The 26724-nt window shown below is 54.8% G+C and overlaps 1 protein-coding gene across 3 annotated transcripts in view; it reads left to right on the forward strand.

The window, feature by feature from the left end:
• Positions 1-288: 288 nt before the first annotated feature.
• Positions 289-26724, forward strand: part of RELL2 (RELT like 2) — a 50113-nt gene continuing 23677 nt past the window's right edge. Inside the window, exons 1-6 of one of the 3 annotated variants that reach the window (XM_037906756.2) lie at positions 289-991; positions 7517-7730; positions 13819-13884; positions 13967-14033; positions 15377-15565; positions 24547-25108. In XM_037906756.2, coding sequence (XP_037762684.1) covers positions 7523-7730; positions 13819-13884; positions 13967-14033; positions 15377-15565; positions 24547-25108 — 1092 coding nt within the window. In that variant the 5' untranslated portion in view covers positions 289-991; positions 7517-7522. Of the gene's footprint in view, positions 992-1221; positions 1353-7516; positions 7731-13818; positions 13885-13966; positions 14034-15376; positions 15566-24546; positions 25109-26724 lie in introns of those variants that run through there. The other 2 variants (XM_037906755.2, XM_043552941.1) reach the window with 2 other exon arrangements.

The raw sequence follows: 26724 nt of genomic DNA on the forward strand, positions 1-26724 counted from the left end.
CCAGGCAGTAGCTTGTGAAATCTCTGTCATCAAAAGAGCACATTAGTGCTGTCATAATGCTGCACCCCCCACCCCTCATGAACATGCACACATGCGGGCGCGCACACACATGCACTGGCACAGACACAATCTGGTGCTATTTGCTATCATAAATATACTCGCTAGTGCAGATAAACTCATGTGTCTCCTCAACCCCCGCCCCACTGCAGGTACTGCCACCCTCTTGCTAAGTAGTATTTTCAGTATTGTCCTTTCAAAATGTCTCCTTGCTCTTTAGATGGAGAAGTGCGGCTGTGGAAGGACAGGGCTGTAGAAATGGAGGCGATCACTATTGTTTCCATGATGTTACAACGCGTACCTGCCTCCCCCACCCCACAGATGTGTGCAGCCTGCAAATGCTGTCTCCATTCCAGACTCCCTGTTGTATGTTCCTGCCAGCTGCTGCTGGCTTTCTCCTGGGGGAGCTCCTTGACTCCCCACCCCGAGCTTCAGTGATTTTCTGGGTGTCCGAGAACAGGCAGGTGCCTGGAACAGACAGCAGAAAGCTGCTCAGAGGGACAGAAGCAGCCCGGAGCCTGCCTGGTTTGTTCCTTCCCGAGAAAGAGAAGGATGCTCCCGGCCGTAGCCAGCCGCAGGGATGCTGGGTTGCTAGGAGACAGGTGAAGAGAGAGGACCGATGTGCAGAGGCGGGACGCTCAGGTACCTGCTGCCCTCTGGCAAACGCTGCCCAGGAATGGCAGGAGGGACAGTGGCGGCTGCGCCCGGGCTGCTGAGGCGGCCCGGAGCCCGAGAGCAGCCGGCTGCAGGACGGGGACTCCGGCACAGGCCCGGAGCGGGGAGCTGCGGCGGATGCTGAAGCCCAGGCAGAGCCCCGCCAGGCTCCGGATCGGGCAGACGATGCTGGAGCTGCCGGCTCCCTTTGCTGCTCCCGAGCCCTGCCGGTGCTAACCCCGCTGCCCGGGGCTGACCGTCCCCTCTGAGCCCCGCCGCTGTAAGTACCTGCCGCGGCCCGCGCCGGGAGCGCCCGGGCGGCTGCTGCAGGACTGCGGGGCGGGCGAAGGGGCCGAGGGGAGAGCGAGGCACAGCGAGCGCGGCTCACCCAGCTGCAGAGCCTGAGCGCGGAACCGGTGCCCTTGGGAACCCGCCGGGAAACGAACCCGCCGGGAAAGCCGCAGCAGGGCCCCAAGGGAGAGACACACCTGGGAGGGCTGAGAGCGGGGCTGCTGGAGCCCGAGGGACGGAGCCCGCGGCTGCTCGGAGGGGGGGATGGAGCGAGGCGTGCAAGGCTCGCGGCGTCCTTGGGAAACCCGCAGCAGCGCAGGGAGCGAGGAAATGCAGAGAGACGCGGGCAGGTAAACAAAAGAAGAGGTAGGGGCTCCCCGGGGTTCCTTCGACTCCCTCCCTTGTGTCTGACCCTTCCCAGAGCAGCCGGGGGGGGGGGCGCCCGGTGTTCAGGAGCCCCGGGGGGGACGGGACGGGGGACAGCGGGCCGGTAGTGGCACAGCGCGGCGTTTTGGCATGGCAGAAGGCAGCGTGCCACTAGGGGAATCGCCAGGCAGGATGGAACGGAAGAGGGCAACACGCCACTAGGGGTACGGCAAGGTGGTATGGCATGGCAGAGGGCAGTGTGCCGGTAGCAGTAAAGTGAGGCGGCACGGAATGGCAGAGGGCAGTGTGCTGGTAGCAGTAAAGTGAGGCGGTACGGCATGGCAGAGGGCAGTGTGCCGGTAGCAGTAAAGTGAGGCGGCACGGAATGGCAGAGGGCAGTGTGCCGGTAGCAGTAAAGTGAGGCGGTATGGCATGGCAGAGGGCAGTGTGCCGGTAGCAGTAAAGTGAGGCGGCACGGAATGGCAGAGGGCAGTGTGCCGGTAGCAGTAAAGTGAGGCGGCACGGAATGGCAGAGGGCAATGTGCCGGTATCAGTAAAGTGAGGCGGCACGGAATGGCAGAGGGCAGTGTGCCGGTAGCAGTAAAGTGAGGCGGTATGGAATGGCAGAGGGCAGTGTGCCGGTAGCAGTAAAGTGAGGCGGTATGGAATGGCAGAGGGCAGTGTGCCGGTAGCAGTAAAGTGAGGCGGCACGGAATGGCAGAGGGCAGTGTGCCGGTAGCAGTAAAGTGAGGCGGTATGGCATGGCAGAGGGCAGTGTGCCGGTATCAGTAAAGTGAGGCGGCACGGAATGGCAGAGGGCAGTGTGCTGGTAGCAGTAAAGTGAGGCGATATGGAATGGCAGAGGGCAGTGTGCCGGTATCAGTAAAGTGAGGCGGTATGGAATGGCAGAGGGCAGTGTGCCGGTATCAGTAAAGTGAGGCGGCACGGAATGGCAGAGGGCAGTGTGCTGGTAGCAGTAAAGTGAGGCGGTACGGAATGGCAGAGGGCAGTGTGCCGGTAGCAGTAAAGTGAGGCGGCACGGAATGGCAGAGGGCAGTGTGCCGGTAGCAGTAAAGTGAGGCGGTATGGCATGGCAGAGGGCAGTGTGCCGGTAGCAGTAAAGTGAGGCGGCACGGAATGGCAGAGGGCAATGTGCCGGTAGCAGTAAAGTGAGGCGGCACGGAATGGCAGAGGGCAATGTGCCGGTAGCAGTAAAGTGAGGCGGTATGGAATGGCAGAGGGCAGTGTGCCGGTAGCAGTAAAGTGAGGCGGTATGGAATGGCAGAGGGCAATGTGCCGGTATCAGTAAAGTGAGGCGGCACGGAATGGCAGAGGGCAGTGTGCCGGTATCAGTAAAGTGAGGCGGTATGGAATGGCAGAGGGCAGTGTGCCGGTAGCAGTAAAGTGAGGCGGTATGGCATGGCAGAGGGCAGTGTGCCGGTAGCAGTAAAGTGAGGCGGCACGGAATGGCAGAGGGCAGTGTGCTGGTAGCAGTAAAGTGAGGCGGTACGGCATGGCAGAGGGCAGTGTGCCGGTAGCAGTAAAGTGAGGCGGCACGGAATGGCAGAGGGCAGTGTGCCGGTAGCAGTAAAGTGAGGCGGTATGGCATGGCAGAGGGCAGTGTGCCGGTAGCAGTAAAGTGAGGCGGCACGGAATGGCAGAGGGCAGTGTGCCGGTAGCAGTAAAGTGAGGCGGCACGGAATGGCAGAGGGCAATGTGCCGGTATCAGTAAAGTGAGGCGGCACGGAATGGCAGAGGGCAGTGTGCCGGTAGCAGTAAAGTGAGGCGGTATGGAATGGCAGAGGGCAGTGTGCCGGTAGCAGTAAAGTGAGGCGGTATGGAATGGCAGAGGGCAGTGTGCCGGTAGCAGTAAAGTGAGGCGGTACGGAATGGCAGAGGGCAGTGTGCCGGTAGCAGTAAAGTGAGGCGGTATGGCATGGCAGAGGGCAGTGTGCCGGTAGCAGTAAAGTGAGGCGGCACGGAATGGCAGAGGGCAGTGTGCTGGTAGCAGTAAAGTGAGGCGATATGGAATGGCAGAGGGCAGTGTGCCGGTATCAGTAAAGTGAGGCGGTATGGAATGGCAGAGGGCAGTGTGCCGGTATCAGTAAAGTGAGGCGGCACGGAATGGCAGAGGGCAGTGTGCTGGTAGCAGTAAAGTGAGGCGGTACGGAATGGCAGAGGGCAGTGTGCCGGTAGCAGTAAAGTGAGGCGGCACGGAATGGCAGAGGGCAGTGTGCCGGTAGCAGTAAAGTGAGGCGGTATGGCATGGCAGAGGGCAGTGTGCCGGTAGCAGTAAAGTGAGGCGGCACGGAATGGCAGAGGGCAATGTGCCGGTAGCAGTAAAGTGAGGCGGCACGGAATGGCAGAGGGCAATGTGCCGGTAGCAGTAAAGTGAGGCGGTATGGAATGGCAGAGGGCAGTGTGCCGGTAGCAGTAAAGTGAGGCGGTATGGAATGGCAGAGGGCAATGTGCCGGTATCAGTAAAGTGAGGCGGCACGGAATGGCAGAGGGCAGTGTGCCGGTATCAGTAAAGTGAGGCGGTATGGAATGGCAGAGGGCAGTGTGCCGGTAGCAGTAAAGTGAGGCGGTATGGAATGGCAGAGGGCAATGTGCCGGTATCAGTAAAGTGAGGCGGCACGGAATGGCAGAGGGCAGTGTGCCGGTATCAGTAAAGTGAGGCGGTATGGAATGGCAGAGGGCAGTGTGCCGGTATCAGTAAAGTGAGGCGGTATGGAATGGCAGAGGGCAGTGTGCCGGTAGCAGTAAAGTGAGGCGGTATGGAATGGCAGAGGGCAGTGTGCCGGTATCAGTAAAGTGAGGCGGTATGGAATGGCAGAGGGCAGTGTGCCGGTATCAGTAAAGTGAGGCGATATGGAATGGCAGAGGGCAGTGTGCCGGTAGCAGTAAAGTGAGGCGGCACGGAATGGCAGAGGGCAGTGTGCCGGTAGCAGTAAAGTGAGGCGGTACGGAATGGCAGAGGGCAGTGTGCCGGTAGCAGTAAAGTGAGGCGGTATGGAATGGCAGAGGGCAGTGTGCCGGTAGCAGTAAAGTGAGGTGGTATGGAATGGCAGAGTGCAGTGTGCCAGTTGCGGAATGGCTAGGCCATATGGAACGGCAGAGGGTAGTGTTCCAGTAGCGGTATAGGGAGTTGGTATGGCACAGCAGAGGACAGTTTGCCCCTCACTCTATGGCTAAGTGGTATGGCATGGCAGAGGGCAGCGTGCCAGTAGCGGGACGGTGTCTCTGTATGGAATGGCAGAGGGCAGGTTGTGGTACAGCTAGGCAGTATGGAATGGCAAAAGGCAGTTTACCAGTAGCAGTGCGGCGAGGCGGAATGGAATGGCAGAAGACGGTTTGCCCGTAGCTGTATGGCTAAGCGGTATGGCATGGCAGAGTGCCAGATGAGTATGGCAAGGCGGAATGGAATGGCAGTGCGGTGTGTGCCGGTACCGGTACGCCGAGGCAGCATGGCATGGCAGAGGGTAGTGCCGGTAGTGCTACAGTGAGGCAGTACGGCATTGGCGAGGACAGTATGCTGGTAGTGGTATGGCTAGGCAGTATGGCATGGCAGAGGACAGTGTGCCAGTAGCTGTATGGTGAGGTGGTATGGAATGGCAGAGGGCAGTCCCCTAGCTGTATGGCGAGTCGGTATGGCATGACAGAAGGCAGTGTGCTGACAGCGGTATGGCATGTCAGTATGGAAGGGCAGAGGGCACAGTGCCAGTGGCAGTAAGATGAGGCGATATGGAATGGCAGAGGGGAGTGTGCCTGAACCAGTATGGCTAGGCAGTGGAATGGCAGATGGCAGTGTACCGGTAGCCATACCGTGAGGCGGTTTGGCATGGCAGACGGGAGTGTGCGGTAGTGGCATGTCAAGGTGGTATTGCACAGCAGAGGGCAGTGTGTTGGTAGCAGTGCGGCGAGGCGGTATGGTACAGCAGAGGACAGTTTGCCCCAGATGTATGGCTAAGCGGTATGGCATGGCAGAGGGCAGCGTGCCAGTAGCGGGACGGTGTCTCTGTATGGAATGGCAGAGGGCAGGTTGTGGTACAGCTAGGCAGTATGGAATGGCAAAAGGCAGTTTACCAGTAGCAGTGCGGCGAGGCGGTATGGAATGGCAGAAGACGGTTTGCCCGTAGCTGTATGGCTAAGCGGTATGGCATGGCAGAGTGCCAGATGAGTATGGCAAGGCGGAATGGAATGGCAGTGCGGTGTGTGCCGGTACCGGTACGCCGAGGCAGCATGGCATGGCAGAGGGTAGTGCCGGTAGTGCTACAGTGAGGCAGTACGGCATTGGCGAGGACAGTATGCTGGTAGTGGTATGGCTAGGCAGTATGGCATGGCAGAGGACAGTGTGCCAGTAGCTGTATGGTGAGGTGGTATGGAATGGCAGAGGGCAGTCCCCTAGCTGTATGGCGAGTCGGTATGGCATGACAGAAGGCAGTGTGCTGACAGCGGTATGGCATGTCAGTATGGAAGGGCAGAGGGCACAGTGCCAGTGGCAGTAAGATGAGGCGATATGGAATGGCAGAGGGGAGTGTGCCTGAACCAGTATGGCTAGGCAGTGGAATGGCAGATGGCAGTTTACCGGTAGCCATACCGTGAGGCGGTTTGGCATGGCAGACGGGAGTGTGCGGTAGTGGCATGTCAAGGTGGTATTGCACAGCAGAGGGCAGTGTGTTGGTAGCAGTGCGGCGAGGCGGTATGGTACAGCAGAGGACAGTTTGCCCCAGATGTACGGCTAAGCGGTATGGCATGGCAGAGGGCAGAGTGCTGGTACTGGTATGCCAAGACAGTATGGCATAGCAGAAGGTAGTGCTGGTAGCAGTACAGTGAGGTGGTATGGAACAGAAGAGGGCAGTATGCTGGTAGTGCTATGGTGAGGTAGTACGGCATTGGTGAGGGCACTATGCCGGGAGTGCTATGGCAAGGCGGCGTGGCATGGCAGAGGACAGTGTGCCAGTAGCTGTACTGTGAGGTGGTGTGGAATGGCAGAGGGGAGTGCCAGTTGTGGTATGGCGAGGTGGTAGGGCATGGCAAAGGGCAGGGTGGCAATAGTGGTATGGTGAGGCAGTATGGCATGGCAGAGTGCAGTGTGCCAATAGCGATACGGTATGTCAGTATGGAATGGCAGAGGGAAGTATGGCGGTAGCGGTAAGGTGAGGCGGTATGGTATGGCAGAGGGGCGTGTGTCAGCAGCAGTACGGCGAGGCTGTACGGCACAGCAGAGGGCAGTGTGTTGGTAGCGGTGCGGCGAGGCGGTATGGAATGGCAGAAGACAGTTTGCTGTATGGCTAAGTGATATGGCATGGCAGAGGGCAGTGTGCCCATGGTGGTATGGCAAGGCAGAATGGAATGGCAGAGGGGTGTGTACCAGCAGTGGTACAGTGAGGCAGTATGGCTGGCAGAGGGCAGGGTGGTGGTATGGCGAGACGGCATGGCATGGCAGAGGGAGGTAAGCCGATAGTGGTACGGTGAGGCAGTATTGAACGGAAGAGGACAGTTTGCCAGTTGTGGTACAGCTAGGCGGTATGGAACAGCAGAGGACAGTGTGCTGGTAGCGGTACGGTGAAGTGGTATGGAACGGCAGAGGGCAGCGCCGGTGGCTGCACGGTGAGGTGGTATGGAACGGCAGAGGGCAGCGCCGGTGGCTGCACGGTGAGGTGGTATGGAACGGCAGAGGGCAGCGCCGGTGGCTGCACGGTGAGGTGGTATGGAACGACAGAGGGCAGCGCCGGTGGCTGCACGGTGAGGTGGTATGGAACGACAGAGGGCAGCGCCGGTGGCTGCACGGTGAGGTGGTATGGAACGGCAGAGGGCAGCGCCGGTGGCTGCACGGTGAGGTGGTATGGAACGACAGAGGGCAGTGCCGGTGGCTGCACGGTGAGGTGGTATGGAATGGCAGAGGGCAGCGCCGGTGGCTGCACGGTGAGGTGGTATGGAATGACAGAGGGCAGTGCCGGTGGCTGCATGGTGAGGTGGTATGGAATGGCAGAGGGCAGCGCCGGTGGCTGCACGGCGAGTCGGTATGGAATGACAGAGAGCAGTATTCTGGTAGCTGTACGGCGAGGCAGTATTGAATGGCATAGGGGAGTCTGCCAAGGGGTGAATGGTAGGGCTCTGAGTCATCTTCCCTGCTTTCTCCTAGATCCCTATGTCGGAGCAGAACAGCACCAGTGATGGGGATGCGGATCCCCATCACAGCATGTCTATGCTCTTGCTACTCGTGCTGGTCTTCTTCATCATGGGACTTGTGGGGTTCCTGATCTGCCATGTCCTGAAGAAAAAGGGTTATCGCTGTCGGACCTTTCACGATGAGCTAGACCTGGAGCACAAGGAGGTGCTGACGGAGCTGCAGGCCAGTGAGTAATGGGGCAGCAGGGTGCGGGAGCTGAGTAAGGGAGTGCTGAACCTGAGGAGCCTATGGAAGCCAGTGGTGGATAAGCTATACAGCGAGTGTGAGTGGGTCACAGCAAGTAAATGGCAGTATAGTAAATGGCAAGCAGCACATGCACCGTACATGTCACATGAGTGGGAGGGGCCGGGGAGCAGAAAAAGCAGCCAATATCAGGGTGGAAGATAAAGGGCCCTCATTTTAGCATGTGGTCAATAGGGTAAGTTTAGCCCTGGTGTAACTGAGTACAAGTCCTACTGATTTAATCGTGCCTGCTTATGCTAAGGGCTAAATGTGTACTTTACGCTCCTTTTCCACTCATACTGACTGCCAGATCGGTGGCAGTTCCACTTAACATTCACAGCAGCCATGTAATTTATACCATCATTATGTCACCACTGAATTTGGTCCTGAGAGTACAACTCTGTTTGACTGTGTCTGGCTCAGAGATGCAGCAGTGACGTGCCTGGGGGATTAACAGGGCCAAGATCATGAGGGGGAACGAAAAGCAGGGGTGCACTGCCTATGAGCCCCTCTCTGTTTGGCCATTCCAACCCTGCCACGGGAAAGGGAGAGCCACACACCTCGACTGCCTTAGCCAAAAGAGATCTCTGGGCATATCTTAGGCCACCAGCACTGGTAACAAATGAGTGCCTGCATCTAGAGCCTGCTGGGCACTGGGTCAGGATGACAGCACAAGGTTGCTTTCATAATATAATCCCACACACGCTTTGTAAAGGCAGAGCTGGTGCAGAGTGTGTTGCTCTGTAGTAATGTTAATATCACAGATGGTTCTTAATGGAAGCTAGAAACTCGATTAAGGTTCCTACACCTCGTTTCTGACTCACGTCCCCATCTGTTTTTCAGTGTACAAGCAGGAGACCCTCTACAGCTGTGACACAAAATGCCAGTCTGTCCTGTTGAGTATGTTCTTCAGCTGCATGTTTCTATAGCCTACATGTGCACCCTTCAGCCTAGATCATGAGTAGGGGCATTTCTACTATGGATCAGGAGGCTGTCAAGGCTGTCCGTCTGTGAGATCTGGACCCCAGGCTGTAAAGTGCCCCCAGATCTGGCAGTGCAGAGCTGAAGGCTGCTGGAGAGCCCTGCCCTGCTGCCCTCTACCATGCAGGACTCAGACTGAGTGGACAGAGGAGCACGGGAGGGAGCTACAAGGTGGCTTGCCACCAGGGCCGATTAACCTTTTGTGGGCCCGGTGCCAAACATATTTGTGGGCCCCCATGGGGGCAAAAGAGCATGGCGTGGGGAGTTCAGTCTCCAGAGCAAGGGGTCAGCCAAGGCCAATGGGGCATAGCATGGTGGGGCCGGCCCCGCTCCACCCAGCCCAGTGCAAGGGAACTGTATACAAACCGGCAGTTGCCAGATGCACACTGGCCCACCCAGCCCTGTGCTGCCAGCGTGCCCCTTCCCCTTGGGGGTGGGCCCATGCCATGCCACACAGCGCCCAACTTCCTATGCCCAGCCTCCCCCAGAACTGCTATGCCCATCAGCCCCACACACAGACCCTCCACCACAAATGCACAGTAGCCTGCACACCACCACCCCTGCCCAGCACCCCCACACACAGCCGCACCACTACTGCCCCAATGCACTTCCCCAGAGCCCACCACCACAACTACACAGCACCCCACTCAGACCCCCACTGCCCAGCATCCCAACACACAGACCTCCCTCCAGAGACCCACTCCCTCACACCCTGCCCCCACTCACCAGCCCTGCTGGAAGGTGACAGTGTCTGCCAGGCTGAGCTGGCAGCATGGCCAGGGCCGGTGCAGTGCCAGGGCGGGGAATCACTCCAGCCTCTCGGGAGTGGCGTGATTAGCCAGGCCAGGGTCTGCCCCTGCCCTGGCTGGACTCCCTCAGGACCCACTTGCCTGGAGATAGGGTGACCATACGTCCCCGTTTGGCTGGGACAGTTCCCTTTTTAAGCTCTGTCCCGGCCATCCTGACTTGTTTGACAAAAATGGGCATTTATCCCGTTCGCTCTTGGCAACCGATGAGTTGGCAAGAGCAAATGAACAACGGCCCCGTTTACCAAAAAAGTCTGGTGCGCCCCCCTCGCGGGGCGGGGAGGAACGTGTGTGGGGGGGTGGCAATGCGAGGTGTCATGCAGCAGGGCTTGGGGGGTCAGCCTCAGCCCCTGCCAGAAGGGAGCTTGTGGGGTGAGGGTTAAGGGCCAGCCCCAGCCCCTGGCAGTGGTGTGGGGAGGGTGTCAGCCCCAGCTCCTGGCAGTGGCATGTGGAGCTCGGGGAGTGGGGGGTCAGCCCCTGGCTGTGGCGCGGGGAGCTGTGGGGGAGGGGTCAACCCCAGTGGCAGATTTAGAGTTAGTGGGGCCCTGTGCTCAGCTTCATTTTGGGGGCCCCTCCTTGGGACCCAGCCAAGAAAAAGAACATTCTCTCTTATCTCCCTCCCGCCCCTGTTTTTCATTCTTTTTTTCTTCCTCATCCTATAAGTTATAGCAAGTAAATGAAAATAAAGGGAGGTACCTTGATTGTTCTTGTAGTCTGACTTATTTTTCCACAGATCACTTGAAAATCGCGGGGGGTCTCGGCGGACACTTAATGATCTTTCCAAATATTGTTTGTACCGTTAGCTAACGATTGTAAAGCACTTTGGATAAGAGCTCTTTATAAAAAAAAATTTAAAAAGACATTGGGGTGTGGGGTCTGACCAGGCCTTAGGGTGCGGGAGGGGGCTCAGGGCTGGGGGTGCAGGGTCTGGGAGGGAGTTAGGGTGCAGGAACAGGCTGGGGGTTGGGGTGTGGGGTCTGACCAGGTCTTAGGGTGCGGGAGGGGGCTCAGGGCTGGGGGTGCAGGGTCTGGGAGGGAGTTAGGGTGCAGGAACAGGCTGGGGGTTGGGGTGTGGGGTCTGACCAGGTCTTAGGGTGCGGGAGGGGGCTCAGGGCTGGGGGTGCAGGGTCTGGGAGGGAGTTAGGGTGCAGGAGCAGGCTGTGGGTTGGGGTACAGGGTCTGGCCAGGAGTTAGGATGCAGGAGGGGGCTCAGGGTTGGGGCAGGAGATTGGGGTGCGGAGCGCTTACCTGGGGCAGCTTCCATTTGCTGCGAGGGGTGCAGGTGGGGATGTGGGGGGGGGTGCAGGACTCAGGGAGGGCAGGGGGCTGGGGGTATATGAGGGGGTGCAGGAGTCAGGGCTCGGGGTGCAGGGTCTGGGAGGGAGTTAGGGTGCAGGAGCGGGCTGGGAGTTGGAGTGCAGGGTTTGGCCAGGAGTTAGGATGCAGGAGGTGGCTCAGCGTTGGGGTGTGGAGTGCTTACGTGGGGCAGCTCCCATTTGGTGCGAGGGGTGCAGATTGGGATGTGGGGGGTGGGGGTGCAGGAGCTCCCATTTGGTTCTCAGGGTGGGGGTGGGTATGTGCAGGAGTCAGGGCATGAGGTGGGGGGGGGGCTGGGTATGTGGGGGGGGCCAGCAGCGCCATGGTAAACCCGATACTGCTTGCCACTCCCCAGGTGACTTGGTGTGAGAGCTGAGGGAAGGGGATTTAGGGCAGAGTCAGGTGCTGCCAAGCAGGGCCCTACAGACAGCCACTCCTACTCCTCTCCCCACCGCTGGAGATGGAAGTAAAGCCCCTGCACGGTATATGAAGTGCTCTGGCTATGCTGCTGTGTATGTTGACTGGGTGGGGTAAAGTTGGATTTCTGCCTGGAATGTGAAAGATGGCATCTCCCATCCCTCTGGGGAGGGTGATCAGGTTAGGAGCAATGGGGCTGCTAGTACATTTCTAGGGCATTGAGTCTACTCTCTAGCCCCAAGTGAGACAGCAGCTGAGGGAGGGGACTGTCTCCAGATCGAAGGTGAGAGATAAATGCAAGATGATGTAGTCTTTGGCTGGGAGCAGGAGGGTGACTGAGCCTCTGGCCTGTCTGGGGGTAGCAGGTAGAGAGGGAGGGTAGGCATGGTGCTGGGGAAAGGTCTGTGTTGCCAGTGGGGAGGGGTGAGAGGAGCAGCATTAAGGGGCTCTGGTTTGGAGGTGGAAGAGAGGGTAGGGTTAAGGTTGGTTTGCAAGTATGGAAGTTTCACTGCAAATCTCCTGTATTAATTGTGTTTAGTCAGACACTGAGCCATTCTGTCAGTGCTGTTCTAAGGGGCGATGTATTATCAGCCAGAGCTCAGCCTTAGCCACGGTTGTTTGGTAATTTCCTTAGCTTTTACTGAAGTGGAAAAAATATGTGTTTTTCATGCTTCTTTCATAACTCAGACTGGCTGAGCAGCTCTTGCATAACTGCAGTGAGTCCTGCATTTCAGCAGTGGGTTTGGGAGAGCTGAGTTTGCTTGGACTGCACAGAGCATCTCTAGCTGCCAGTGCTTACACCTTCCGTGGAGCACATGTGGCTCTCACCACCATCGAACCCCCTCCCGCAGCTGCACAGGTGGAACTTCGAGGAAGCCTCAGACCTAGGTTTGAGTAGCTTGGCTTAGTGGAAACATATCTGGGCTTCCCTGAAATCATTAGCGTTGTACACTCAGCTACTAGAGGGCTCAATCCAAAGCCCATTGAAATCAGTGGGAGTCTTTCCTTTGCTGGATCGGGCCCAGAGATTGCAGCTGTGGGGAATGGTTAGTTTCAGGCCTCCCTAAAGTTACAAGCTCTGCTAGCATAGTACTTGGGTACTCCACGCTTCATGGTACAGCTCAGCTTTTAAATAACTAGAAAAGTTTTCATGGGGCTCAGAATTCAGGGCCCCTATGGGAACCACTGAGGAGGCCCCTCCTTGACATTTTGCTCTGCCCATTGCAAGCAGAACACATGAGGCTCTGAGAGTGGCCAGGCAAACCTGGCATCCCTACATGAGCATGGCCTTGGGGAATGCATCCCAGGAAATGTTTGTGATGTCCGATGACAAATCGCTCAGGGGCATTCGTTCAAACCAGGTCTTAAATCAAAATAAATCATATGGTGTATGGAAAACTGAACTAAAATTACAGAGCTAAGATTTTAAATGTTCTGGGGTTTCCCAGTCCTGCTGGCAGCCGAGGGGGTTCTGAAGGCCATGTGTAAGCAGCAGTCAATTCAGCAGACAGTCAGCTTCAGTGATGCAGGGGGAGCTGTGCCGCTGGTTTAGGGAGCAGCCTGCTTTGTCTCTGGTTTTTGGAGTTCCTATGTGCTATTGTCTGAATTTTAAATAATAAAATAGGGTTAGATTGTAGCCACCCAAACAGGAGCAATGGTTTGTTTAGGTAATGTCTGTGTACGTATGTACACTAGGAACATAACAACCCTTCCGCACTCTAGGTGGGGAAGATGGGGCAGGCTGGGCCGAAGGCCAAGCATCTGACACCATGTTCCCCTTGACTTAAGGAAGCAGAAGTCCAGCTTCCTGTGGTGGGCTTCAGTGATGCCCTGCAGCTACCTGCCCTGGTCCCCAGCACACTGCAAAGCCAGGAGCATGATTGACAGTGAAGCATGCATGTCTCAGGGGGGCTGCGTTCTGGGATTTTATCTGAAGTTGTTTCTTTTGGACGATGTAATATTCCTGCCTTTTGAACTCCAGTGAGTTCAGGAGCCACTGTCATGGGGAGCCATGGTTCCCCATAGGATGAAATTAGAGATGAGTATTCCACCTCCATCTGCCTACTTCGCCATAGGCATGAAGGCCCAGAACCTCAAAGGTATTTAGGCTGTGGGGGAAAGGGAGGACTTAAGTACCTTTGAGGATCTGGGCTGAAGGTCCTACCACCACATGTCTTCTAAGAGGGGGATGTGAAGATTCCCTCCCTCCCTCCTGCCCTCCCCTCCCCCCGCCGCAGAGAAGAACGAAGTACCAGAGCATCTAGTTTCTGCTGCTGCTAAGGGGTTCCTGTAGCTCTGAGGCTGGAAGGTGAACGAGAAGGCCCAGACACATGGTGTGTCAGCCCCAGGGCACTGTGGCAGGGGAGCTCTGCTTTCAGGGCTCTCCATATGTAGCTGGGGAGCACTGGGCTTTACTCTGTTGTACTTCAGAGCTGGGGCTGGCTGTGGATGGTCTCCTCACCAGGTGACTGCCTGAATCCCTTCACTTGCTGCCACTTTCTCTCCTTCCAGACGAAGAGGAGGAGCTAAATGAGGACACGGTGGAGAAGATAGTGAGATGTATCATTCAGAATGAAGGTGGGTGTTTCCTGGCTCAGCTCGGTGGGCTTTCCCAAGCACCTGGCTCCCTCACACATTTCCTCGTTCTTCTCTTTGCCAGCAAATGTGGAGGCCCTGAAGGAGATGCTGGGGGACAGTGAAGGGGATGTGCCGGTGCCAATGCTCAGGTGAGGCATGCATCCACCACTCCGTGACTCTTGCAAGGTGTGCAGGAGTCGACTGGGGGCAGCAGAGAAGCTCTTTCTGCTCTAGCAGCCCCTGCTGGCAGCCACTCCAGTGCTGTGGCGATCTGCCTCTTCTCACACCTCGGCCCTCCGGCCAGGTTAGGTGTAGCCCCACCCTCCTGTTGAGCAGGAAGTCCCGCACCACAGAAGTCCAACATCCTTACATCAGGTCTTTTGCCCCAACTCTGGGCCCCATGCTTCTTACGTCCTCTTATCTCAGGTCTCTCAAAAGTCCTTATCCCCTTATATCATGGGGCTTCACACCACCTTTTCCAGTGACTGGCAGGGAACCCAGGCCTCCTCTGTATGCTGGGTTCCAGTCCAGGGACCTATAACCAGCAGCCCAGATCTACTTCATCAGCCTCTCTACGTTCACCCTTCTTTCAGGGCCAGGACTCACAAGCCTCTCCCCTGGAATCCACCAATAAATCCCAAACCAAAACCAACCTCTGCCCTCCACGAGCTTCGCCTTTCATCCTTCTCCTTCCCTTCCACTGCTCCTCCACTAAACACCTCCCAGGACTCTCTCCCCCAGACTTTTACCCTTTTACCAGGGTTCACCACCGCAGCCTGCTCCACCCCCCTGGCTACTCTGTGTCTCTCCTGGCCTCTTGCCAGACTTCTCCACTTAGGACAGGATCCCTGGGCCAACTCTCCCACGGGCTTCCTCCTGGTCCCCACCAGTCTCTGGTTTCTCTACTGCCAAGAGAGGGACTACAGAGTTTCTCTCTGAAGCCCTCTTCTGCCCCAGACTCCCTCTCTTTAAACTGTGCACTGAGAACCATCCTTAACTGAGCCTGGCATCCCCTTCTGGTGTGACCTGATGAGCAAATTTGCCTCTCCAGCTCCAGTTAACTTTTTCTGAGCCCATCACACAAAGATCTTAGGGATCAGCAGTGCCATGGGAGGCACTCCATTCTGAGGCCCCCTGAGTTCGCTCCAGCCCCTTGGCCAGTCCCACTCAGATTCAGTGCCTGACTGGAAAGTATCTTGCCATTGATGAGGAAGAGGAGAGGTTGAGGCCTTATGGTTCAGCCGTGGAGAAGCCAGATCCTCCAATATATGGAGGCCTCATTTCTTTGACTCCATGTGAATGCTGCCCTGCCAGCAGGCTGGCACATGCCTTCCCTGCCTCCATCCTGTTGCCCTCATGTTGTGAGATAAAGGGGCATTTCCTCAAGAGCGGCTGCCTCTCAGAGTACAATGACCTGAAGCCAGGCCAAGGCGAGAGGTGGACCCCCAGGCGAAAGGAACTGACTGTCTCTTTGTTTGCTCTCCTACTGCAGCCTTTGTCCACATCGTAACAGCCAGGATGGGGGCCTGCCACATCACCACACGGTGCACCTGGGCTCCACTCAGGCACCATGCATTCACTGCAGCAAGAGGAAGAGGCCCCCACTGCAGCGCCAAGGCAGATCCAAGGATGGCAAAGGCAAGATGCACCCTAGAGAGACCACGGTCTTCTCCGTGGGCAGGTACTTGGCAAGACCAACCACCACATGTCTGTCTGCACGTGTGCTGTAACCAGGTTGGCCTTAGGTTCTGAGAGAGACAAGGTGGGTGAGGTAGTATGTTTTATTGGACCAACTTCTGTTGGTGGAAGGTGTGTAGCTCGAAAGCTTGTTCCTTCCACCAATAGAAGCTGATCCCATAAAAGATGTTCCCTCCTGCACTCTGTCTCCACCACATTTCTGTCAGCCTTAGCAGTTATTGTGTGTGACGCTCTCCTCAAGGACTGTAAGCCTCGGTGTTACATCTCTGCCTTAGCAAGGGAGAGCTTTGCTGGTGCTTGAACTGTGTCAGCCCCCTGCCATGCCAGCCTGCCTTTCCACCGACTCCTCGCAACTCTGCCAGTCAAAGCCTTGCAGTATAAGTCAGCGAACCCAGCTCCCGAGTTCTCCAGAGACGTCCCAAGCAGTGGCCAGTCCCTCTCACTGGGCACTCACAGAAATGATTAGCTTCACTGCCTGCAAAGAGACAGTACACCCCACTAGCCCGTTAGCCCAGCCATGGACACCCACTTCATCTTAATCCACAGCACGGAGGCAGTTTATAGTAAAACTCAGGATAAGTTTATTTATAAAGAGCAGAGATTTAAGTGATACTAAGCAAGAGAAAAAGACAGGTCTGGTTACAAACACAAAACAGTCTTTCTAGTGACTACAGCTTAACTTTAGCAAGCTATAGTCTTCTCTTAAGTAGGTTTCTCATTTCCATCAAGCTGTCACCATTGCCTGGCCCTGAGGCAGGAGGCTCTACCATTCACAGGATCAGAGGGTGCTGACCCCTTTGTTCCCTATGTCAGCGTTTCTCAAACTGGTACTCCAGGGGGCCCCGCAGGCCTCTCTGATCAACTCCTCCCCCTCCCTCCCAGCACCTCCTACACACTGGAAGACAGCTGTTCAGCAGCGTGCAGGAGGTGCTGGGAGGGAGAGGGAGGAGCAGGGACAGGGTGCACTCAGGGGAGGGGGCGGAATCATGTCCGGGGCCACTGGCCCCACTGATTAACTCCTCCCCCTCCCAATGCCTCCTGCATGCCGGGGAACAGCTGTTCCATGACATGCAGGAGGCACTGGGAGGGAGGGGGAGGAGCAGGGACAGGTGTGCTCAGAGGAGGGGTGCGTTCGGGGGAGGGGGTGGAAAGAGGGGAGAAGAGGAGGGGTTGGGGAGGAGTGGGGGCAGGAAGAGGGGGGGTGGAGGCTTGGGGGAAGGAGTGAAGTGGGGACAGGGCCTGGGGATGAATGGGGGGATTTGAGGGTCCATAAAAAATTTTAAATCAAAATGGGGGTCCTTGGGCTGCTAAGTTTGAGAATTGCTGCTCTAAGTGATGGGTAACTAAGGGCTTCTCTCCCCTGCTTTTTATCATCCATGAAACCTTTGCAATATAGTCCTTCCAAGTGCACAGCCCAGACAGAGTGCTTCTCCCCCGCTGGCATGCAGACGCCATGCTATCATCCTCATCCCCTGCTGTAACACTGCTGGTTCTGGCAGGATCCAGCTGAGAGTGCCAATTCGGGACAAATTGCTTAAAGCTGGGCAGTTACAGCCCAAGGCTGGTGTTTCTGTGCACACCAAGGCAAACCAAGCCAGCCAGACAGAGAGGACTTTGGTTTTACCTGCTGGCTAACTGCAAGTCACATAAGTAATTCCCTTAGACACTCCAGTTTCCCAGTATCACCACCAGTGCCACTCGTTATGGGGACAAATGGTTATGAAAACCAATACCCCAGTAAAAGAAAAAAGGTTCTCTCGATCCCAAAGGACCAAGCCCCAGACCCAGGTCAATAGACAAATCAGATCTTACCCACAAATCATGCTGTTGCCAGTCCTTTAGAATCTAAAATCTAAAGGTTTATTCATAAAAGGAAAAAGATATAGATGAGCTAGGATTGGTTAAATGGAATCAGTTACATACAGTCATGGCAAAGTTCTTGGTTCAGGCTTGTAGCAGTGATAGAATAAACTGCAGGCTCAAATCCAGTCTCTGGAGTACATCCACAGCTGGGATGGGTCAGTCAGTTCTCTGTTCAGAGCTTCAGTTTGTAGCAAAGTCCCCCCAGAGGTCAGAAGCAGGATTGAAGACAAGATGGAGGAGCTGCAGTAGCTTTTTATAGTCTCTTGCCATGTGGTCTTTCTTTCTTTGTCCCAAGGACAAGCTGTCCATCACATGGCCTGGAAAAACCTCAGAGTTCTGTCCATAGGCATGTCCCTGCATACCTTGCTGAGTCACAAGGTGTTTCTGCCTTTTCTCAATGGGTCAGTTGTATAGCTGATGATCCTTAATGGGCCATTAAGCAGGCTAGGCATACCTGACACCAACTTTTCTGGGAAAAAGAAGAGGAGTACTTGTGGCACCTTAGACTAACAAATGTATTTGAGCATAAGCTTTCGTGAGCTACAGCTCACTTCATCAGATGCATGCAGTGGAAAATACAGTGGGGAGATTTTATATACACAGAACATGAAACAATGGGTGTTACCATATACACTGTAACAAGAGTGATCAGGTAAGGTGAGCTATTACCAGCAGGAGAGAAAAAAAAATCCTTTCGTAGTGATAATCAAGGTGGGCCATTTCCAGCAGTTGACAAGAATGTGTGAGGAACAGTGGGGAGGGAAAATAAACACGAGGAAATAGTTTTACTTTGTGTAATGACACATCCACTCCCAGTCTTTATTCAAGCCTAATTTAATGGTGTCCAGTTTGCAAATTAATTCCAATTCAGCAGTCTCTCGTTGGAGTCTGTTTTTGAAGTTTTTTTTGTTGAAGAATTGCCACTTTTAGGTCTGTAATCGAGCGACCAGAGAGAGTGAAGTGTTCTCTGACTGGTTTTTGAGTCAGAGAACACTTCACTCTCTCTGGTCGCTCGATTACAGACCTAAAAGTGGCAATTCTTCAACAAAAAAAACTTCAAAAACAGACTCCAACGAGAGACTGCTGAATTGGAATTAATTTGCAAACTGGACACCATTAAATTAGGCTTGAATAAAGACTGGGAGTGGATGTGTCATTACACAAAGTAAAACTATTTCCTCGTGTTTATTTTCCCTCCCCACTGTTCCTCACACATTCTTGTCAACTGCTGGAAATGGCCCACCTTGATTATCACTACGAAAGGATTTTTTTTTCTCTCCTGCTGGTAATAGCTCACCTTACCTGATCACTCTTGTTACAGTGTATATGGTAACACCCATTGTTTCATGTTCTCTGTGTATATAAAATCTCCCCACTGTATTTTCCACTGCATGCATCTGATGAAGTGAGCTGTAGCTCACGAAAGCTTATGCTCAAATACATTTGTTCGTCTCTATGGTGCCACAAGTACTCCTTTTCTTTTTGCGGATACAGACTAACACGGCTGCTACTCTGCAACTTGTCTGGGGTGTTCCCCAGAAGCATAGCATAAATTTGAAATACAGACAGTATAGAGCCAATATTCATAACTTTAACTACAAAAATGATACACACATATAGACAGCATAATCATAACCAGCAAACCATAACCTTGTCTGAGACACCTTATTTGATCCCCTTTATACAAGATTTGGTGCCACTACAGGACATGCAACCATGTTCTATATGGTCCCAGTTCAAGTCAATAACATGACACCTGCCCAATTTGCTTTTCTGATTGGCTCAATCACTTTGTTTCCCTGAGCCATCAATGTATGTCCATCGCCCTTTGCTTGTAATCAAGCCAGGCCACCAAGTAAATCCACCTCCCTTTCCCAAGGGCAGGCTTGTTTATCAGCTGCCTCCAGAACATATTTTAAGAAGCTGTTTCCGGCCCACAAACAGCTCTATATCCACAGCCTGTCCATGCATCACGCACTGAGCCTGGCACCAGCAGGGCATGCAATTTTACACGATACCGTAGGCAGCACTGTTTGGATACAAGGGTGTGTGAGGCAGCAGGTTTGTATACTTTTTAGTGGTGCCCGGAACGGGGCCAAGTCCCACCCCACCACACCTGCCTTGTAAGCCAATATATATTTTTAAAAATAATGTAAAAATGTGAGGGTTCTGGGGTGGGGTGAGGGCTGTGGGGTGGGGCCAGGGATGTGGGGTTCATGGTGCAGGAGGGGGATCAGGGCTGGGGGAAAGGGTTAGGATGTGGGGGGCTGAGGGCTCTGGCTGGGGATGAGGAGTTTGGGGTGGAGGCAGGCTGTCCCGGGGCTGGGGGGAGTCCTCCTCGCTGGCCCCAGCCCCCTCCCCATTTCCCTCCCCACTGGCAGCAGCAAGCTTCGGGGAAGGGGCCCCTGCCATCACACTCACCTCGCACCACTGTCACTGCACATGCTCCTAGGACCCCTCTCAGGTCCAGGAAGGCCCCCTTTCCGCCCCCCCACGCCCCGTGGTGGGTGCCAGGGTGGAGGAGGACTGCCATCATGTGTGCGCCTCCTCCCCTGCTGCTGCCCCTCACTGTAGCCTCACTGGGGGGGGGGGGGGGATGGGGCTGTCCCTTGCCCAGCGTGAGGCAGGAGAGGTGACTGTGAGTGGTGGAGGGTCCCACTGGAAAAGGGAAGGGCCTGAGGTGGAAGGGCAGAGTCAGGGTCAACCTGCCCTGGCACTAGTGGATGGTGGCGGGGGGCACTGGGACCCTGCAGCGGCAGGTGATGCTGGGAGCCGGCAGAGGGCAGCGCAGTGCGGGGCTGCAAGGGACAGCCGCCCGTCTGAGGCAGGGATGCTCCGGCGCCCAGGGGAAGGCACGTGGGGGCAACAGGGGAGTGCTGGGGGACATTTGGGGGTGGCGTGTGGGGGCAGCAGGCAGGGCCGGGTCTCGGCCCCGAACATTGGTGGAGCCAGGCCCACGGGCCCTGAATATTGCCGGAGCCCGGGCACCATGGACCCATATGACTCACCACCCCTGGGTGTGTCCTGTGGCAGTTGGAGTAAAGGAGTTCTTAGGGTTCACCGTGGAAAGGGAGAAAGGAGTAGTGTGACCAGATGTCCTGTTTTTATAGGGACAGTCCTGATTTTTGGGTCTTTTTCTTATATAGGCTCCTATTACCCCCCCAACCCCGTCCCGATTTTTCACACTTGCTGTCTGGTCACCCTAGAAAGGAGGGGTCCTGGGGAGAGTCTCTCTCCTGCCCCCTTACTCCTCCCCTCTTAGTTAGTGCAGCCCAACAGGTTCCTGGCAACATGAGCATTAGGGGCACCGACTATGTGTTTACGGCTCCGCACCACAGCACTGGGTCTATGCAGAGAGGGGTGTCCATCCATGGCAACGCTGGCCTCTTACATTAATACTGATTTGAGGAAAGAGAGAGGACAGGGTCTCACCCAAAGTCACCCCGTGATCCAGTAGCAGAGCAAGGTCAGAGCCAAGGGCTCCTTGCTCCCATGCAAGTGCCCCCTCCCCCACCTCTTTAGAGTCCATATTGGAAGAGAGAGAGCTTTTCCTCTGCCCAGTGCCCACTGACTACCTGCCTTCCATAAAAAGCAAAAGGAAGCCGATCCCTGTGTCCTCTCCCCCTAGGGAAAGTAGGCAGTTCCCACTTCCCTGGCTTGGCTCTGCTGGCTGAGTGATGCATGCTCGCTGATAGTCAGCACGGTGCCCTTTGCTCACAGGCCCAGCGACTCAGCAGCAGGTGACTCCTGCTCTCCTGCCATGCAGGGGCAGGAGACCCCTGACACCACTGTTGGTGTCAGGGTTCTTCTGGGGTCAGGGGGCAAAGGGACCTAAGGCAGGGCCTGAGGACAAGCTGCCAGCAGCCTCTAGTGACTTTGGCAAAAGGCAGAGTGGAGCAGCACTAATAAATGGCTGAATGTTTCAAGGAAGGGCAGTGCTGGGCCCCTCTTCCATCAGGCTGGCTAAGCCACATGTGGAAACTCCATTCAGAGTTCATGGCTTGCAGGGCCACTGGGCACTGGGGAGGGGAGAAGGGGCTAATGCTCCATTTGCTAGAGAAAAATGCCTTCTCTCCAGAAGCCGAGCCACACAGGGCAATGCACCATTTGGAAATCACGTGGGACTGTCCCATGCGTGTCAGTAGGAAAGTTAACCAGACAATCTTCAAACCAACTGGCATGAGGGATAAACAAATGGAGAGAGACACATGCCTTCTCCCTTGAGAGGGTATTCCTAACTGAAATGGTACCCTCTTTGGAGGATGACTTCAGGCTGGTCTCATCTTACGCCATGAGGTTAAAACGGGCAGCTGCTGTCAGTCAGCCTCTCTCAGAGCTTTGTGACCAGCTAGCAAGACAAATATGACAGCAACAGCCATTCTACAAAGCATGAAGGGAAATGTGTACAAAGAGGAGGATCAGGGTCAGGGAGAGCAGCATGTTCAAGGGGCAGGAGCAATGAAATTGGGGTCATGAGAAGCATGGCCAAGGGGCAGGAGCAAGGTGCGTGTGTGTGTGTGTGGGGGGGTTCAGGATGTGCATAATGAAGGTGTTTGCATGAAGAGGGTCAGAGGTCAGTTGTCAGCAAGCATGCTGAAGTGTTGTGGAGGGTCTGAGGTCCAACATCAGATGGCCTGTGGAAGTCAGAGGTCATTAGTGACATCTGAAGGGGTTGGCTTGATGGGGTCAGATGTAAGTACCAGCATGAAGGAAGAGTCAGAATGAGAGTTCAGGATTCAATTACAGTATGTTGAAAGAAAATATAAAGGAACTAGGGCTCAGAGACTGGAGGGGGGCATCAGCACAGCAGTAGGATGGGAACGAGGGGTCCGAGGCTGCAGGGCGGCACCAAGATGGAAATAGGATGGTGTGGTGGTGTATGCACATCCTGTCCCCCTTGGGGAGGGGGGGGGGAAATTGTGAGTATGCTGACACTGCAATTAGTCTACCCCAACTGTCCTGGGCCTCAACAATGTGGCCCAATGGCCAGAGTCAAAGTGGTGGCCCTTCGGTTCTGGTCTGCATTGTTACCTGTACAAAATTCTCTGTTACTCACACACTCTAGGGGGCACCCACTTTTACCCAGTTCTTAGGGCTCAAGGCATAACCCTCTTAATTTAGACACGCACACCCTTACCCAATTCCTAGTGCTCAGGGTGTACTCTTTGTGGGTCTGCAGGACCTTTTACCAGTGAAAGAGCCTCACACAGTAATATCCTTATCCTCTATTTATTAACAAATTACCAAGCAGAATACACATGCTAAGCATACAATGCTACACTCACCAATCCTGATCAGGCAGGCGGACTTTCCCTGATGACCAGGCAAGGTCAATCTCATCTGGATTCTGGTTACTGCATGTCATGGTTGTGCAGAGGATTCATAGCAGCTTTGATCTTAAGCTGTGTCTTAGAGGTGAGTTCTTTTTCTTCTTCCCGGTCTTTCCTTCTTATTCTTCTGTTCCTTCCGCTGGTCTTCTTCTTGGACCCCACTTTATATAGTGAAACTTGAGTCCTGCTTAACTATACCTTAACCAATCATTTTACTAAAATTTTACTAACCAATCCTAACATATTGTAACAAAATTCTCTAGCCTAATCATACCCCACCACCTTATTAATTTACACCTAGCAAACTTAATTATATAACAGACAGAAACAATCAAAGAACCAGACAGATCATACATACAAACAATAGAGAAGTGGGTACCATAAAGATAAAACAATAAAGAAATGAGGATTTCACAACCACAACTATTAATAAGTGATTTCTTGCCAGACAGAACACTATCAAACTAAGTTTTCTTTAACCATCTTAAGCTCTGTTTCTTTATCTGGTGATGGTGGGTGCTATTAGGACAGGACCGCCTTCTTAACAGCCCAGTATTACCTTGTTTTAATGTAACTGAGATGGAATGTGAGGATGTGACTTCCTGCTTCATAGCTAATGGCTGCTGCTCTCCTAATATGGCTGCAGACAAAGGACTTAGGCCTTACAATATGGCTACAGGAAAAGGCCTTATCCTTACAGCACAGTCTAATGGCCCAAGAAAATGTGGCCGCCCATGAGCATAGGGCGATGTGGCCTAGTGGCTGGAGTCAATATAGCAGCCCTCGAGTGCAAGGCGGAGTGGCCTAGTGGCCAGAGTCAGTACAGCGGCCCTTGAGTGCAGGGCAGCACGGCCTAATGGCCAAATCTGGGGGCTGCCACCAAAGGGGGTGGCGGCCAGGGTAGGGGACCCAGGCCCACCCAACAACACCAGGTCCCAACCCAGGGCCCTAACAGTGGCGGAATAGTCTACCACTGGGTCAGTGGGGAATTCAACCACAACACACTGACCTTACATGGGTGGGAGATTCCACTCACTCCATCTCCCTGGGTTACTTCCTACCGGGCTTCCTGAAGCTGCAGTCCATGTGATGTCAGGCTCTCTGGGCTCCTCGGCACAGGTAACTCCCTGGGACTCTGACTCCAGCTGCTCAGCTGTAGGCAACAGGTCTCCAGTCTGGGTCTCGGGATCTCCAGCTCCTGCAGGCAAGGGTTGTAACGGCTTCTGGGCTGGAGCCTCCACCAAAGGTCCTTTCTCCTTGGCAGTCAGCACAGACTGAGTTGGGCTGCTCTCCTTTATACTAGCACAGCAGTTGGAACATGCCCAGAGGATTTGAGGGGTGGGATTTCCTCTGCCCATTGTGTGGGATTAACCCTTTCCTGCCTAGTTCGGGGTATGCATACCCCATCACAGATGGAAATGATGGGTCCGAGGCTGGAGAGCAGCACCGCATGGCGATAAAATGGGAACAAGGGGTCAGAGGCTGTAGGGCAGCACCAGCACGGAGATAGAATGGAAACAAGGGGTCTGAGGTGGAGGGTGGTGCCAGCATGGCAATAGGATGGGAACAAGGGGTCAGAGGCTGGAGGGCGGTGCTGGCACAGTGATAGGATAGGAACGAGGGGTCCAAGGCCTGAGGGCAGCATTGGCATAGCGATAGGATGGGAACAAGGTGTCCGAAGCTGGAGGGCAGTGCCGGTACATTGAAGGGCTGGGTGAGATTGTAGGAGGGAGCCATCACCACTTGTGACAGGACTCTTTTGCCCTGGTAGGTTTCATGTGACCCACATTGAGAAGAAGCCCATTTTCCCAGAGCAGCAGGATGTGTCACTTCCTGATGGCAGCAAGGAAGCTGGGGCCAGAGACCCAGCGGCCCATAGCAATGAACAGCTCCATCAGGAGGGTCTGCAAAATGGAACCATCCAGACAGAGGGTTGTCCAAATGGAACAGGCCAAGGGGAGGATCCTCCTAATGCACCAGTCAAGGCAGATGCTCCCACCAATGGGCCAGTGGGGAAGAGGTTTGGTAAGACAGGTTCACTGCAGGACGTTGACCTCCAAGACCTTACCCCAGGGAATGGACATGACCAAAGCAAGGGGGAGGGGCTACAGGCCCCAGGAGCGCAGGGTGCTGGAGCCCCTGCAGACTTGCAGGAGGAGGTGAAGTGCGCTGAGCCAGACGATGCCGTGCAGGAGGAGGCTGTGCCAGGGGCAGCTAATGAAACGGCAGAAGTTAAAGGAAGCCAAGGTGTGCAAGAAGGAACCCGAGCTGCCATGGCAGGAAACAAGGATGCCAACAGGAAAGAATCTGGAGTGGAGGACATGGGGCAACAGGTAAGGTCCCCTCCACTCGTTCCTCATCCCCAGTGCAGGGTATGCAAAGTCCGCCTGGGGCTCCCTGAGCAGCCACTCTGCAGGGAGTTGTGGCTGAGGGGTGTAAAACTACAAGGGGATAAGAAAGTTCAGGCAGATATCAAAGCCCGCACAGCGTATCCAAAGCCTGGAAGTGTTTGGTGCTGCTGAGCAGACCAGGTACCATGAGTCCACAGATCCACTGAGTTAGTGCAATGTGGAGGCAGCACAGTGGGCGCAGTGCAGGACAAGCAGCAAAAGTGTTATGCTGTGAGTCATTGCTCAGGTTTCCTTTAGACTTGGGTTCTGGAGACAGGGAGCAAATCTGCCTAATCCAGCGTAACCGCCCGCGGGAAGAGCTCTCCAAGAGCAGCTCCCTCAGCACCAGGCCTGCAAAGGCCCCACGGACTTCAGCCCATTAGTGTGATGAGCATCAGCTCCTTGAGGCAGAAATTGCCCAAACATTGGTGATGTGACTCCATCTCCTTCCCTGGAGCAGAGCCCAGGGGCTGCGGGCACCTTCCTTGTCTACAGACCCTGATGGGAGGAAATGGCCCTTTTCTGGGAGGGGCAGGGGAAAGGCCAAGCATGTGCTCAGGGAGGGCTGGGCTCCCTGCATGGGGCGGCTGTTACCAGCTTTGCCCGTTACTTTGGGGTATCCTTGTTTATTAGGATTACTCTTCTGGGGAGGAGAGGGGGTTCTGTACTTCTATCAATGCATTGCTTGTGTCACTTGTGTTCTCATACAGAGCTCTACTTCTCCCTGCTGCAAGTCCCTCCCAATGGAGCTATCCTGCAGGACCTAGGTTCCCCAGGCTGGGTTCTTTGAGCCCCAGAATCAGACTCACACACACACACACACATATTAAGAGCACATCGGAGAGGACCGGGTTAATCAGCACTCCCAAACTGACCCCTTATATGTCCCTGGACTCAGCAGGCTGGGTCGAGCAGCACCTCCAAGCTGCCACCCTCCTATGTCCCAGGTTCAGCACATCTCTATCCCCACTTTCACGTTACAATTGTTCTGGCAGTAGCCCACTTCATGAGCAAACCCCACAGGATTTTTGGGCGCTGCAGGGATCTTTAGCTTAGGTACAAGGAGCGTTGCTGCAGAGTGAATGAGGAAACCAAAAAACACTCATGAAGGGGAGAGAGAGAGAAGCAACCAGCTTAATCATGAAAGTTATTTATTGCCAGGTAATAACCATAGGGGAGCCAAACAAACAAAACAGTTATAATATTAAATCTAACTTGCACTTGATTATAAAAGTTAGGTTTAGAAAACTATAACCGATCACAGAAGTCAGGGTCAGAAGACTATACTTAGAGAGAGAGAGAGCTGGGTTCTTACCACTCCATGAAGCTTGAATCGATCGGGGGTCCCAGGTGGTGGGGGTAGCTTAGGGTCCAGAGTGCTGGAGACAGGCAGAGCCCCCAGCATGATCAGTCAGGAGAAGATGAAGTCCCAATGGCACTGATACAGGCTCTGGATCCAGGCATCACACCACTTACTTGAGCATGGATAGGGGTTTTTGCAGAGAAACAACAATGGCTCAAGGGAGAGCACTAGATTTGTTTATATGTAAACAAGGGAG

This window comes from Chelonia mydas, chromosome 8, assembly GCF_015237465.2.
Source record: "Chelonia mydas isolate rCheMyd1 chromosome 8, rCheMyd1.pri.v2, whole genome shotgun sequence".
In the NCBI taxonomy this organism is placed as follows: Eukaryota; Metazoa; Chordata; order Testudines; family Cheloniidae; genus Chelonia; species Chelonia mydas.